General features: G+C 40.0%; 1 protein-coding gene across 1 annotated transcript; it reads left to right on the top strand.

Annotated features, from left to right (window-relative positions):
- Positions 1 to 1,932: 1,932 nt before the first annotated feature.
- LOC126963422 (aldo-keto reductase family 1 member C15-like) lies at positions 1,933 to 16,018 on the top strand. The gene is made up of 8 exons (XM_050805765.1): positions 1,933 to 2,019; positions 4,505 to 4,672; positions 5,596 to 5,712; positions 6,748 to 6,825; positions 7,642 to 7,764; positions 12,946 to 13,055; positions 13,834 to 13,999; positions 15,877 to 16,018. Exons 1-8 carry the CDS (start codon positions 1,933 to 1,935, stop codon positions 15,961 to 15,963), a joined length of 936 nt encoding a protein of 311 aa, XP_050661722.1. The 3' UTR covers positions 15,964 to 16,018.
- Positions 16,019 to 16,430: the final 412 nt, after the last annotated feature.

Below are 16,430 nucleotides of genomic sequence, written 5' to 3'. Positions count from 1 at the left end.
ATTAAAGAAAACATGAGTTAGGTGTTTTATCTAGCAGAAGTTCCTTATTAGTTGAGAATGTAATTTGAATGATGTGGTTTCTTGGTCTGGATGGTAGAAGCTATAATAATAAAGGGTATGCAGGGAAGGGTATCAACTTCATCTAGGGAGGTCATAGAAGGAGTCATAAAGGATGTGTGGTTGGAGGAGGTGCATTTTGGATAAGTAAGAAGTCATTAAACTGCTGAAAACTAGGTGGGATAGAGAAAGTTGTTCCAGAAAGAGGCAATGGCTGAAGGAAAGGCAAGAATACAGACATTTATCTATGATTTCAGACAAGTTTTTTGCACCAAAAGGATTCAAGAAAACAAGACAATGAGAATCAAAACATGAAATGGGCCTTGGTACAGAAGACAAAGATAATGAAAGTAGGAGTAAGTCTTCCTAAGAAATGTTGTTACATGTGTGCTTGGGACCAGGTGTCAGGCTTTGTTCAAGAAATTTTCAGCGAAGTATTGTTATGGGATTTATGATGAAAGGAATGGTGAGGAAGTTAACTTAGGTCCTCTGGGAAAATCAGTGTTTAGAATCACTAGCCTGACGATAGTTTTATACCTTGTAAAATAAGTCTGGTGCAATTATCAAAGACATATTTGCATGCTTTTTAAAAAACTTTTATTTTAAGTTCAGGGGTACATGTTCAGGATGTCCAGGTTTGTTACATATGTAAACCTGTGTCATGGGGGTTTGTTGTACTAATTAGTTAATCACTCAGGTATTAAGCCCAGTACCCATTAATTATTTTTCCTGATCTTCTCCCTCCTCCCACCCTCCACCTTCTAATAGGCCCCAGTGTGTGTTGTTCCCCTGTATGTGTTCTCATCATTTAGCTCCCACTTATAAGTGAGAACATACAGTATTTGGTTTTCTGTTCCTGCGTTAGTTTGCTAAGGATAACAGCTACTATCTCCATCCATATTCCTGCAAAGTGTGTGTTCTAATTCTTTTTTATGGCTGCATAGTATTCCATGGTGTACATGCACCACATCCTGTTTATCCAGCCCATCATCGATGGGCATTTGGGTTGATTTCATGTCCTTGCTATTGTGAATAGTGCTGCAATGAACATACACACGCATGCATCTTTATAATATAAAAATTTTTATTCCTTTGGGTATATGCCCACTAATGGGATTGCTAGGTTGAATGGTACTTCTGACTTTAGGTCTTTGAGGAATCACCACACTGTCTTTCACAATGGTTGATCTAATCTATACTCCCACCAACTGTATATAAGTGTTCACTCCTCTCCACAACTTTGCCAGCATCTGTCATTTTTTTGACTTTTTAATAATAGCCATTCTGACTGGTGTGAGTTGGTGTCTCATTGTGGTTTTGATTCGCATTTCTCTAATGATCTGTGATGTTGAGCATTTTTCATGTTTGTTAGCTGCATGTTTGCCTCCTCTTGAGAAGTGTCCATTCATGTCCTTTGCCCACTTTTTATTGGGGTTGTTTGTTTCATTCATGTAAATTTGTTTAAGTTCCTTATAGATGCTGGATATTAGACCTTTGTCAGATGCATAGTTTGCAAAAATCTCCCATTTCATAGGTTGTCTATTTACTCTGTTGATAGTTTCTTTCAGCATGTTTAATTTTTTAACTTAGAAATCAAGTGTGTACAATGCTGAAGAGAAAATTCAAACTCTTCTAGCACGCAAATATTTCTGTATGATTTTCCTGTAAGACAGGCCTGTAGAGACACGGAAGAATCAGAACAAAGTCAATGGATTGATTTCAACTTCATTTTGAAATTATAGGCAGCTGTAATCTCCGCCCCGCCCATCTTGTATTTGATGGAAATAAAGAACGCGGCAGCCTTGTCTCCTACTAGGCTCTCAGTGAGGATACGGAAGGAAAGGCAGAGTCAGATTAGCTGGGCTGTGGGTGGTGATGGAGCTGAAGCAAAGCCATTCTGTGAGGCTGAATGATGGACACCTCATGCCGATGCTGGGATTTGGCACTTATGCTCCTGATCATGTAAGTGGACCTCTGGAGGCTGAGGGGTCTTATATTTTTTTGCACTAAGAGGATGATAAGCTGTTGACTCTGAGAGTTCGGAGGTTGAACTCCACTCTTGCTTAGAAATGTGAAGGGCCACACTCTTGGCTCCACTCTTGCTTAGAAATGTGAAGGGCCACACTCTTGGCTCCACTCTTGCTTAGAAATGTGAAGGGCCACACTCTTGGCTCCACTCTTGCTTAGAAATGTGAAGGGCCACACTCTTGGCTCCACTCTTGCTTAGAAATGTGAAGGGCCAAGGGCCTGGGGGAAGCGGAAGCCAGCATGAATGCTTGCTGGCAGCTTTGCTGTGAGGTTGTTGGGGCTGGAAGTATTTGCCAGGGAGTTTCGACCATCCAAACCTTTTGTCATGTAAGAAGACACTGTGATTTGAAACATTAGGTAATTCGATGGGAAGACTTAGGGGGTACAACATCACAGTAAGGACTGAATTGTGTTTCTCACCAAACACACCATATAGTCATCCACTCAGTTCACACCATACAGTCATCCACTCAGTTCACACCATACAGTCATCCACTCAGTTCACACCATACAGCCACCCACTCAGTTCATGGCAGAGAACTTGAAGTGTCACACTCTGGTCACAGTAATGTAAGGACAGCTTTAGGGTTGCTTTGGAGGGATTACCCCCAAAATGAGAGACCAGTGGATGGGCTCAATCTTGGTAGAACTCTGTCATGAGATATCACTAGGTAACAGCTGCCAGAAAGGGTCAGTAGGTTTCCAATGGCATAATTATCCATTTCATCCATTAGGCATAATGTGTGTCTTATATATGTTTTATGTAATGTTTATTACTCTTAGAAAAGACAGAAAAGTGCCGTAGAGAATAGAACAAAATTCCCCATAACCCCCTCATTTACCGTAATAAATTGTACTACATGCATATGCTTAATATTCAGACGTTTTAAATGCACTAAGTGAAAAAGAAGCTTCCTTAATTCTCTAATTGGTGTTTTTACCTTAAGTTGCTGCAGGAATGAGAAGTTTTTTTCCTGCATGTGTGTTCTCTGTGTTTTGTCCTGCTGTTCTAGGAAGCTTGCTAGGGCAGAATCTCAGATTTAGTCATTAAACTATCCCCTGTTTGAAATTTGAGGCAGAGCATGTACATATTAATGTCCAAACGTTGCAATACCAGCTTGGTGAGGTGACATCTGTGTCCTGGGTGAAACCAGGCCAACTATTGACTGGAACCCTTACTAGTAACACAAACATATTTTGCATGTTATATGTATGATATATTGTATTCTTCTAATACAGTAAGCTAGAGAAAAGTAAGTTAGAGAAAAGAAACTCTTATTAAGAAACTCATAAGGAAGAGATGATATATTTGCTATTCATTAAGTGGAAGTAGATTGTTACAAAGGTCTTAATCCTTGTCATCTTCACACTGTGTAGGCTGAGGAGGAGGAGGAAGAGGAAGGGTTGGGGTTGCTATCTCTGGGGTGGCAGAGGCAGAAGAGGTGAAGGAGCGGGAAGGGAGGCAGGAGAAGCAGGCACACTTTGTAATTTTGATTGAAAAAAATCATGTATAAGTGGGACTGTGCAGTTTAAACCTGTGTTGTTCAAGGGTCAGCTGTATATATGTGTAGTGTGTGTGTGTGTGTGTGTGTGTGTGTGTGTATCAATTGACCTGTCCTTCCTATTGAGTGACTTAGTAAATTTCTCCCACTATCAGAAGTTTTCCTGTTGGTTATTCTTGTACAATTGATTCCTATGGAATGAGATGTGATTTTTCCATGCTCCAGGGTGAAGCCCACTCCACTAATTTATTTGGGAGCAGAAACTTACAGGAGGTTAGTTGCTGTCCTCAGAGTGTGCAGGTCTATCATGGAAACCCACGTGATCCAAAGGGGAGAAGGAGGCCAGCAGATAGTGAAGATGCTATTGGGTAGCAAAGACATGGGCTCAACCTAAATGCCTGTCCTTGGTAGACCAGATAAAGAAAATGTGGTACATAATAAACACCATGGAATACTATGAAGCCACAAAAAAGAACTAGATCATGTCCTTTGCAGCAACATGGATGAAGTTTGAGGCCCTTATCCTAACCAAACTAACACAGAAACAGAAAAACAAATACCGCACGTTCTCACTTACAGGTAGGAGCTGAACAACACCCAGGGATACTGGGAGGGGAATGACAGACACCGGAGCCTATTTGAAGCTGGAGGGTGGGTAGAAGGAGGGAATCAGAAAAAATATTTGTCAGGTACTATGCTTATTACCCAGCTGACAAAATAATCTGTATACCAAACCCCTGTGACGCACAGTTTATCCATATGACAAAGCTGCACATGTGCCCTGAACCCAAAGTAAAAGATCAAACAAAAAAAAAAAAAGAAAAAAAAGAAAAAAGAAAAAGAAAATGCCACTATGGAAATCTATGGATTTTCTCTGAGTCAGGCAGATCATTGACTCCTCTTACTCCTGTTTATAGACCCCCAAGAGCAAGGCTGGTGAAGCCACCAAAGTGGCTATTGATGTAGGCTTCCATCACATTGATGCAGCGTTCTTCTACCAAAACGAGGAGGAGCTCGGAAAGGCCATTCGAAAGAAGATTGCTGATGGCACTGTGAAGAGAGAGGACATTTTCTACACTACCAAGGTGAAAGTTCTGTGTGTGCAGTGGCCAGAGACCTCCGTCAGTTCAGATGTATTATTTAGAAAAACAATGTGGTCTCAGTTTGAACAATGTATTTCCCTAATATTGTGAAGGCACATTATCAAAACATAGGAACAATGTATTTATTACCTAATATTGTGAAGGCACATCATCAAAATATAGAAGAGGCTGTAGTTTTGCTCTGAAATGTGTGAAAGGTGGGACACAGTTCTTCAATGTCTCTGAGCAGTAGATATTATTCCTATATAAAATGATATTGATAATACTTAAGTCATTGTTATACGTTTACCCGAGGCACTCTGGAGCCACTCCATTAATTCTTCAGTAATTATTCTCAGGACGTATCAAGTGAGGTTGGGATATTGTTCAGAAAAAAGAGCCAGACTAGGAAATATTTTTTTCTTTTTCAACTCGGCATTGAGTTTCCTGAATGTTATAACATTTTCCTAGCGTGGAAAACCTTTCTTCCAATGTAAACAAAGCTTTGGTTTCTGGAGATATATCCTATGCATGCTTACACTGATGACAACCTGTTGTTAGGATGCATCTCTCAGCAGAATTGTTTTGAGGAATTCATTATACAGGACAGTAGATTCCATTCCCTCTGTCCTGACATTTCTTGACTGCTCTCAGAGGATGATGCCATTAACCCTTGATGCATTAAAGTTGATTTTCCTACTCCATCTAAGTTTTATTCACAGTTTTCTTACATTGCAGTCTTTCAAGTAAATCTCAGCGTCTCATCAAGGATGTAATTTACCCTGAATAACACAAACGTAGCCCCAGCTCTTTTAGTTTTAGACCACAGTGTTTTGTTACTCACGTGTCAATTTCTAACTGTTATGTTTAATTTTGGTCCCCACATACGTGAAATCATATGCTACTTTTTCTTTTGTTCACTGCAGCTTTGGACAACTTTCTTTAGGCCAGAATTAGTTCGCCCAGCCCTGGAGAGGTCACTGAAGAAACTTCAACTGGACTATGTCGATCTCTTCATTATCCACAATCCATTGGCTATGAAGGTCAGCTTTTGTTTTTCCCTTCTTATGCCCCAGACAGTTTTATCACCGTTATTAGCAACTCCATTGTCTCATTCCAGCTTGATTTCCTGGGTTCTTTCTGAGAGGTAGGTTTGAGTGAATTGCATAGAATTGCTAAATCATTCATGAGTCTCCTTCACAGCCGAGTGACATTGAAATTTTCTGTCTGTGCTCATCCTCCAGCCTTAAGCGAGATGCAGGTTCGATGATCTCACTTCCTCTGTGCTAGAAAGATGAGGGCACTGCCCTGCATTTCTTAATGATTATGTTCCTGAGTGTAGGTTCTGAGCTATTAGGTTACTACAGACCACAGAGATACAACGTGAAATCTCCACCTCTTTATGGTGAGGGTTTCTCCCATATGTACCCCTCAGCCCCCAGCAGAGAGATGTACCCGGGGTGGCACATGTGGCACAACTGGACTCCTTTGGGCTTCACTGATCCAACCTCTTATCATAGTGGACATTGACTAAGCATATCTGATGTCCTCATTATCTGAGTTGGGTGAGCATAAACTGAGGCTAAACACACTGATCAATAGTTATGGTAAGCTCTGTCCTCCACACCAGCCTGTCCTTCGGAAATGAAATAAATTTCAACTGTAGGGACAGCATTCTTAGTGAAGTGTGGAGGTGTACGGAGGAAGGAGCCTGCAGATAACTGGTGAAAAAGTGTTTTGCTACCGTCTCTCAGATTGTTCTCATCTTTCTTTTTTCCCATGTCTTCTCTTACCGACCCGCTCCACACACGCACATGCACATCCACACCTATCCTTATCTACACACATGCACTCACGCATACACACATATGCACACAGGCACACGCACATGCACGCATGCATACACACATCTGCGCATGCAGACACACAAGCACACACATCCACACACATGCACACATGCATGCTCAGATTAATAACCACAGCCTCCTGAAAGTGGTGTGGTTAAGCTCCTTAAGCACTAGAAAAGGAATTCTCATACAAAACCTTCTTCTTTATCCTCTGTTTTCTCTGTTTTCCAGTCTGGGGAGGAATTGCTGCCTAAGGATGCCAGTGGAAACATTATTTTTGACACTGTGGACCTTCGTGACACATGGGAGGTATGTTCTGCTGCAGACACCAGGCAGCACTGTGTGGGGAGGTTGGAATCACAGAAGGAGGGGTCAAAAGAGATGCGGTTTTTGCTCCAGCAGTTCTCTGGCCTCAGACGTGAAACTTCTCTGCGCCTCCGAGTTCTCATCGGTGAAGTGAGGGAGTGGAATGAGATGACCCCTATGGTCCATGTTTAATTTTAACTTCTATGGCTCCTCATAGACATGGAAGCAGCTTTACCCCTGAGATCAGGTTGAGGACACGAGCCCTAAAGAGGAGTCAGTATAGAGAAGCACAAAAGGAGTCAGCACTTTATCCCAGGACAGAAACGCATCACAGAGGAGGAACAGCTGCGGCCTGACTCAGCAGGAGGGTGGAAGGAGCAGGACAGTGAACCTGCCCTTGCAACACCTATACCATTCATTTGTTTTTATCATTGTAGAAAGAGCCAGCAACAGACCCTTTACTAGAGGAAAGGCTGAGAGTTTCTTTTGCCCTTGACTGTGGTGTAGTTTGTTAACTATTGCATCCTAACAGCAAAATAGGTACCATAGAAGTAAGTGGGACAGGTGAGAGGAAATGGAAAAGCAGCTTTATGTTTATTTGGTGTCCCGAGTGTGCATGTAATAGAATTAAGGAGACAAATATGTATACGGAACAAGAAAGGGCATTCAAAATTAATTTATTCAAGGGATAAAACTGTTTGATTCATTATAATTGTAATATATCATAAGTCAGATTTTCAGTTTATAAAAAATCAGTGACAAATGAAATGGACAAACTACAGCAAAGGTCTACCATCCATTCCCTTCCTTCCTTCCCAGGCCCTGGAGAAGTGCAAAGACGCAGGTCTAACCAAGTCCATTGGGGTGTCTAATTTCAATCGCAAGCTGCTGGAACTCATCCTCAACAAGCCAGGGCTCAAGTATAAGCCCACCTGCAACCAGGTGAGCCCTTAGCCTACCGGGGCCTTCTCTGACTTTCTGCTCTTCACACACTTGCCACTTAATCATGCTTCCAAGTTTCTGGCTTTATATCACCTGTGTAGATGGCAGTTCCTTTCACAGAAAGAGAAACTACTAGAGAAAAAGCAGTTTGAGTGGAGCAGAAGAGCCTGACTTCGGTTCTTTGGGGATGGGTGTGAAGTTCCTATGAGACAGCCAAGTGGAGGCAGAGTTGGGAGGTGGTCGCTTTGGTCTGGAGCTCAGGGGGTGGTCTAGGTGGAGATACAGATGTTTGGAATCATTGCTTTATAGATGTAACAACTCACAGACAAGGATTAGCTCTCCTAGGGAAAGTTCATGGAATGAAAAGGAATAGGCAGGAAAGTTCACAGCAGAGGGTGAGGCAGGGAGGCACTGGCAAGGAGATTGAACAGGAGCTGCCAGACAGGTGGAGACAACCAGGAGACTGTGGTATCAGGAGCCAAAGAAAGAGCATTGAAGTGGCTTGAGTCAGACATAGGTGGATCCTACTGTGAGCAAATACTCCAATAGGGAAGGATAAAGGGGGCTGGATTTAGTGGCATCGAGGTTATGGGAAGCCATGCAGGGCCTGCTTCAGAGTGGTGAGCACTGAAGCCAGATCAGAGGAAAGGAATGAGAAAGAGGAGGTATATAAATTATAATTAAAACATGATTTTTTTTTTTTTGAGACGGAGTCTTGCTCTGTCGCCCAGCTGGAGTGCAGTGGCTGGATCTCAGCTCACTGCAAGCTCCGCCTCCTGGGTTCCCACCATTCTCCTGCCTCAGCCTCCCGAGTAGCTGGGACTACAGGCGCCCACCACTAGTTTTTTGTATTTTTTAGTAGAGACGGGGTTTCACCGTGTTAGCCAGGATGGTCTCGATCTCCTGACCTCGTGATCCACCCGTCTCGGCCTCCCAAAGTGCTGGGATTACAGGCTTGAGCCACCACGCCCGGCCTAAAACATGATTTTTAAAGAAACATCCTATACAGCCAAATATCAAACATGATTTATGACATTGTTAAGTAAAGCTTTGTGTAGACCATTTTGATAATTATACGAAAAGCAGTTCAAAAATGTATACTCTTTGTCTTAGTTTTATATTCCTAGGGATATTTGTAGACAATCAAAATGTGTTAAAAACTCCCATCTATATTATATAGTAATATAATATATATTAACATATATATATATATAATTTCTAAAAACCAAAGCTTAGAATTTTGAATTTCCACAAATGAGGAAATAAAGTTCTGATGGCTTCATAGAGACCTTTGAGAGGATATTATGGAGACTAATAGCAAAGAGGGAAAGCTTGTAATACTATATCAAAAGCATATCAGAGAATTATATGCTATTCTGTTTTTCAGGACGCTTTTAAGCCAAAAGAAACAGAAAACTCAACTCAAACAGGCTTAAAGTTGATTCACTTATAGAAAGTTTGGGTCTTGGTTGTTGTAGAAGCTGTAAGATGCTTTCTTGAAATGAACATATTTTGTCTGTGCTCCATGTTTTTTAGCTTCGGAATGGCTCCTCATGGCAGTTGGGGGATAGGTCTCCTCATTCATGTTCAGCACAGCAGAGAGGGTTTTCTGGGGCTGTTTCTAAAGACAGAAGAATAATTTTCACAGAAGTTTTCTACCAATTTTTTTCTCATGTGTCATTGGCTTGAACACCATAATGTACCTTTCATAAACCAATTAATGTAAGAGAAAGTAAGTTCATGACACAAACGTGTAACTGGCTTCTTCTGGGGCACAGAAGCTGAATATGGAGGAAGGGAGAATAAATGAATAAAATCAGGATTCTTATAAAATATGTTAATCTATACTATTCAATATATATGTTAATTTTAAATTATTTAACATCTTAAGAACAATAAAAATGACTAAAATTAAGCATACAAAATGATTAGAGGTTGCTACATGGTTCTGGTAAAATTCTAGGTGATCTGGTATTTTTTCCTATATCTAACATGAAAATATTTCTTTTATTACTTTTAAAAGTTTTTATTTTTGTAAAATTTTAAAAAAGATATAGAGAATATGAGTTCAAAAAGTTCATGGAAAAATGGAATTAAAAGACGTTAATAAAGGTATCAACTATTTTTCAACACAAGCTTTACCAAATTCAGTATAGTTTTTAAAGCATAACTATATGCTTATGAGTATATGAACTAAGTATGTGAACTAATAGCAAATAGTAGCCATTTAGTTCATCTCTAAATAACTGAGAGTCCCGGTAATTTAATCATGTCAATGTATTCTTTATTTTTTACATTATTAACTGTAAAAAAAAGTCTCTGTTAAAGATTCTTAAAGATTCAGACACAAAAAGAACTCAGAAAGAGCCAAATCAGGACTGTAATGTGGATGACTAATGATTTTTCTGTCAGAATTCTTGCAAAATTGCCCTTGCTTGATGAAAAAAATGAGTAGGAGCATTGGTATGGTGAAAAATAATCTTTGGTGAAGCTTTTTTGTTTTGTTTTGTTTTGTTTTGAGATGGAGTCTCGCTCTGTCACCCAGGCTGGAGTGCAGTGGTGCGATCTCGGCTCACTGCAACCTCTAACTTCTGGGTTCAAGCCATTCTCCTGCCTCAGCCTCCCAAGTAGCTGGGATTACAGGCGACCACCACCACGTCCTGCTAATTTTGTGTATTTTTAGTAGAGACAGGGTTTCACCGTGTTAGCCACGATGGTCTTGATCTCCTGACTTGTGATCAGCCCACCTTGGCCTCCCAAAGTTCTGGGATTACAGGCGTAAGCCAACGCGCCTGGCCCTGGTGAAGATTTTTGTGGGTATTTTCATACTAAAACTGGCTAATTTTCTCAAAACAGTTGTTATTCTTCTTTAGCCCTCTGGAGAGGCAATAAGCAAAATGCCCCAAGCATCCCAAAAAACTTGCTATAACCTTTTTTCTTGACCAATCTCCTTTTGCTTTGGCTGGACCATTTCCACATCTTGGTAGCAATTGCTTTGATTTTGCTTTCTCTTCAGGATTGTACTGGCAAAGCCATGTTTCACCTCATGTTACAATTCTTTGAAGATGCTTCAGGATCTTGATCTCACTTACCTAAAATTTCCTTGGAAAGCTTTGCTCCTGTCTGTAGCTGATCTGACCACAACAGTTTCATCACCTATGAATTGGAAAGTTCACTCAACTTAAATATTTCAGTCACTATAGTGTAAACTGAACCAGTTGAGATATCTGTGGTGTTGGTTATCATTTCTGCTGTTAATCATTGGTCGTCTTTAATTAGGGCACTAGTAAGATACATTTTTTTTCCTGAAAATTGTTATGAATGGTATGCCATTGTGGGCTTCATCTTCAACATCATCTTGTTCCTTCTTAAAATCAATTATTCATTTGTGAACTTCTGATTTCTTTAGGGGATTTTGCCCATAAATTTTGTGTAAAGAGTCAATAATTTCACCATTCTTCCACCTATGTTTCACAATAAATTTGATTTTTGTTCTTCAATTTAGCAGAATTCATGTTTCTCTGATAGGGGAGTTGTCTTATCTTTCTCAATACCTCAAACTAGATCCTGTTTAGACATGTCATAACAAGTTAGTACAAGTTTATTTTGGTGCATTTTTTTGAAATCCATGTATAGTTTCTACATAATGCACATTTTCAATCAATTTTTTGAATATCCCCTCACGTTATAATCATTTTCTTTTTATGTACCCATCCTCACACTTAAGCAATAATTATCTCACAACCAAACATATTACATAGATAATTCTACCTCCGTATTATTTTGAAGCAGACATTATATCATTTTATCTGAAAATGTTTAAAAAAATCTCTAAATCTTTAAACATTGCCAGAATCTTTTTATACCACTTGAAATGGTAGCAATAATTTCTTGTTATTACTAAATATCATGAGTGCTGAAATATAATTTTATCATATTTTTACAGTTGATTCATTTAAATTGGTGTGGAAATAAGGCCCATACATTGCAATTGGATGATATGTCTCATAAATCACTCTTTTTTTTTTTTTTTTGAGACCTAGTCTCACTCTGTCTTCAGGCTGGAGTGCAGTGGCATGATCTCAGCTCACTGCAACCTCCACCTCCCAGGTTCAAGCGATTCTCCTGCCTCAGCCTCCTGAGTAGCTGGGATTACAGGCATGCACCGCTATGCCTGGCTAATTTTTGTATTTTTAATAGAGATGGGGTTTCATCACATTGGTCAGGCTGGTCTCAAACTCCTGACCTCATAGTCTGCCCGCTTTGGCCTCCTAATGTGCTGGGATTACAGGTCTGAGCCACTGAGGCCGGCCAAATCACTCTATTAATAAGTTTGCTCTTTTTTTTTTTTTTTTTACTTCCCTCCTCCTCTTCCTCTTCTCCCTCCTCTGTCTTCTTCTGTTTATTCTCTTCCTCCTTCTTCTCCTCCTGCTCTTCTACCTTCTCTTCCTCCTCTTCTTCCGTGGCTCTCATTCTCACTCTGCCTCTTTCTTTCCTTCAATTTACTAATGAAAACTTAAGGCTTTTATTCCTGTAAAATTTTCCTCAGTATAGGATATACTGGTTGATCCAGTGATGTGATACAATTTAACATGTTCCTTTTGTACTTTCTGTAAATTGAAGGTTAGAGCTAAAGATTTGATCACATTTGGTTAACGTCATTTGAACTCGTGAATTTTAACAAATATGTCATTTTCCCAACCATTGTAGTTACTATTCTTTTTGATGCTCAACTTGCCATCATTTTGACCAGCAGGAGACTTTTCAAATGAGCTTCTTGGTCCTTTGACTTGCCTCATTTTTTTTATGTTCTTTGCCATTTAGAATGTAAGCTGTTCTAGGCTGAACTTGTAGCTTCCCCAGTCAGAAATGGAATTAGCCATTTTTCTAAGAAATCTTGGTTTCTCTGAGTAGAAATGTCATGTAGAGACTATAATTTGGGCACAAGAGATTTTAATCATTTAAAAACACTAATTAAAAAAGAATACGTAAGTTATCGTATTAGTACGACCGCTGATGGAATTTGAAGGCATTTCAGAAGGTGCATGGGGAAAATCACCAATCTGAAATACATAGTACATATATTAATATAGTTCTAGATATTCCTTCAAAGCATTTTAAAATTTACATGTGGCTATTGGCTCATGTATTCTGACACCTTTTGGTCTTGAAAAATTACAGGTGGAATGTCACCCTTACCTCAACCAGAGCAAACTCCTGGAGTTCTGCAAGTCCAAGGACATTGTTCTAGTCGCCTACAGTGCCCTGGCATCTCACAGAGACCCAAACTGGTAATAAGAGTATCAAAGAGTTAATTTATATCAGCAACTCTATCGATTAAGAAACTTTTAGCATTTCATTATAGATAAAGTCAAACATATAACAGTGAACACAACAGTGTAGTGAATTCCCATGCAGCACCACTGAGCTTCAATGTCACCAACATTCCTTCCCTGCTGTTTCATTTGTATATCTGCCTTCTCCCAACCCCATTCCAATTTCAAAGTGATTTGAAGGTGAAATTTACATAGACTGTAATGCATATATGTTAGCTGTACAATTTTGATAAATGAATGTAGTTTGTAATCCACATTATTGTCATGATATAGAAACTTTCTCCCAAAAATGTTAATTTGTGTTCCTTCTGAGACAATTCCTCCCCACCTCTAGGCAACTATGTTCGTAATGTTTTCAGTCTTAGATTACTTTTGTCTGCTGTAGTACTTTATGTAAAGAAGTCATATATATTCTTTTGTGTAGCTTCTTTTGCTCGACCTGTGAGATTCATTCCTGTAGTTGCATGTGTCTGTTCTTTCCATTTTACTGCTGTAAAATATTCCATTGTATGGACATGCACACCACAAGTTGTTTATCCATTCACCTATTGATGGGTAGTTTAGTTGTTTCCAGTTTGTCACAATTGCAAATGAATCTCTATGAATATTTATGAGACACTTCGAAACATACTATATTGTATCTTCTCTTCTTGTTGTCTGGGGCTTTGGGCAAAAGGGGTAGCACACTCTAGATTTTTCATCTATACTCTTCATATCTGTTGCTTTTCTCCAGGATGGACCCAGATAGCCCATATCTCTTGGAGGAGCCAACCTTGAAATCCATTGCCAAGAAACACAATAGAAGCCCAGGCCAGGTTGTCCTGCGCTACCAGCTGCAGTGGGGGGTGGTGGTCCTGGCCAAGAGCTTCTCTGAGAAGAGAATCAGAGAGAACTTCCAGGTACAGGTCAAGTGGTTTTGCTCCAAAGTGAGCCATGGTCGCTGGTCTGGGCCATCTCTCTTCCACGGGGGAATGTGCCACATGTCATTCATGCCTGTGCTTCTCTCCTCTGTGTGCTAAGGGAGGGGGGCAGGATGGAAGAGTATGAAGAGAGATCACTGGATTCACAGTTCTAAAGTTTGACTTTGCCACTCGCTAGTTGTGTGACACTAAGCAAATTTCAACTCCACCATTTTCATGAGTTTCAGGAGTTCTACATGGTAAATAACTTTAAGGACCCTCATTTCTCTCCTTCACCATCTCTATCTGACAAATCTCCATTTGTATTTTATGATCAAACTCAAATAGGATTACCTGCTTTGTTACATATCATACATACATAACCATTGGGACAACGTAGCACATTTTTCACCACAATAGTGCCTGGCATGGTTCTGTTAGTGAGTCTTTTCCCTTTTAACTTAACATTGTTTTTCTCTAAGATGTCAGTGTGCTCTCTGGACTGTGAGACCCTAAATGCAGTGGCTCCTTCTAGGTCATCTTTTATCACCTTTCCCCTGGCAGTGCCCCAGGCAGGTGGGAAGCTAGGTATAATTTCATAGACTGATCAAATTATTAATAGTAAATCAATGAGTAAAGATTTTGCCTGAAGACTTCCTCATATACACTCCAATCCATTAGATCAATCAGTGGTCTTTACTTTACTTTGTTTTGAATTCTAAAAGAATTTTTAAAGACTATGTATGCTGTTGTCCATGTAAAGATGGCAGCTGGAAAAATCAACATGAGTTTAGTTATTACAAAGGGTGATATTGAAGCATATTTTCTAATGTATTTGTTTCACAACTTTGTAGCTCTAAATTTTTAAAGTTATACTAAAATCAAATAGGCAAATCTAAACCTTGCTACAATATAGAAAAAAAATCTTACCGTATTTTATTTTTCAATTTAACGTAACATGTTAATACATATCCCTGTGACAACCATGTCACTTCTGGAGTATATTTTAAGATGAATCACTGATGGGTAAATGTATGGGTGGATAGGTAGATAATGGGCAGATACAGGTAGGGAGAGAGAGAGAGAGAGAGAGAGAGAGAGAGAGAGAGACATTAGATAGATATGTAGATCATAGACAGATGGATAGATAGGGCTCTGAGTTTTCTGTCTTCTGCATGAAATAATGAACTTAATTTTTTTAAACCAAATATCTCTTTTCTTTGCTATTAAGGGATTCTTCATCAGGGGTTATGTGTCTATATGTTTTCAAATAAAAACAACTCTTGGCTTAAGTAAGATAAATATATTCAAAAAAGTTTTTTTTTTTTTTATTAGGAAGTAGTATTTGGTACTATTTAGTAGTAGCTGGAAATAGTATTTGGGGGCCTGCAATGAGCCAGTGGTATGGTGAAACAATTGATCAGGAAATGCTTTTCTAAGGCCAACAGATTCTTGGAGCAAGGTTGTCCTGTGTTCCAAGGCTTGCACAGTCAAAGACTGGGTCAAGTTCCAGGGGAAGTGAGTAAGGGAAATCCTCACCAAGTGTGGTCAAGTCAAGGAAGCAGGTATTTTGTCCAGATTTGCCTTTGTTTAGGATAAAGAATTTATTTTTTCTGTCTCAAGCAATTCTCTAGAAATGTCTAAGATTGATAAGTTGTCTTTCTTTTAGAAGTGGAGCAGAGCAGGAGGGAGGTGGGATGGAAAAGTAGCAGAACTCAGGGGGAAGAGGTCTCGGGGGGAAGAGGTCTCACCTAGAGGCCAATGAGGACAGAAATACTTCCCATATTGCCATCCTTGCCTCTGCCCTCTGAAAGCCTTGTATTCCCAGGAAGAAGCTGCTGTCCTGGGGACAGGTTAATGTGTTTTCTTCCTTTCAGGTTTTTGACTTTGAGTTGACTCCAGAGGACATGCAAGCCATTGATGGCCTCAACAGAAATTTTCGATATGCTAAGTTACAATTGTAAGTCATGCTTGCAGATTCTTTCACAGGCTATTTTCTGTAATATGCAGGCAAACAGAGGAACACATCTTCCCTAAATCGGGAAGGCAGGCCAGATTGCAGGAATAGGTATGAAACAGGAGCTTCCCTATAGTCCTCATTTGGCTCAATCTCTGACCCAACAGGAATGTGAGTCTGTAAGTGAAACTGCTGATGTCTGCACCATTGTGAATGCACTTCTTCTACTTTTTTTGTTTTTTTTCAGAGACAAAGTCTTACTCTATTGCTTAGGCTGGAGTGCAGTGACACGATCTCAGCTCACTGCAACCTCCGCCTCCCAGGTTCAAGCAGTTCTCCTGCCTCAGCCTCCTGAGCAGCTGGGATGATAGGCGTGTGCCACCACGCCCAGCTAATTTTCATATTTTTAGTGGAGACGGGGTTTCACCATGTTGGTCAGTCTGGTCTTGAACTTCTGACCTCACGATCTGCCAT

Source organism: Macaca thibetana, chromosome 9, assembly GCF_024542745.1.
Source record: "Macaca thibetana thibetana isolate TM-01 chromosome 9, ASM2454274v1, whole genome shotgun sequence".
In the NCBI taxonomy this organism is placed as follows: Eukaryota; Metazoa; Chordata; class Mammalia; order Primates; family Cercopithecidae; genus Macaca; species Macaca thibetana.
This window is presented reverse-complemented; position numbering and strand designations above follow the sequence as displayed.

What these genes read in the sequence shown, in the direction of transcription:
- LOC126963422 (XM_050805765.1), top strand. Translation starts at nt 1,933, where the DNA reads ATGGAGCTGAAGCAAAGCCATTCTGTGAGGCTGAATGATGGACACCTC. An exon ending in ACATTTTCTACACTACCAAG is followed by an intron (nt 4,673 to 5,595) that starts GTGAAAGTTCTG and finishes TGTTCACTGCAG; the next exon opens with CTTTGGACAACTTTCTTTAG. An exon ending in TCTCACAGAGACCCAAACTG is followed by an intron (nt 13,056 to 13,833) that starts GTAATAAGAGTA and finishes GCTTTTCTCCAG; the next exon opens with GATGGACCCAGATAGCCCAT.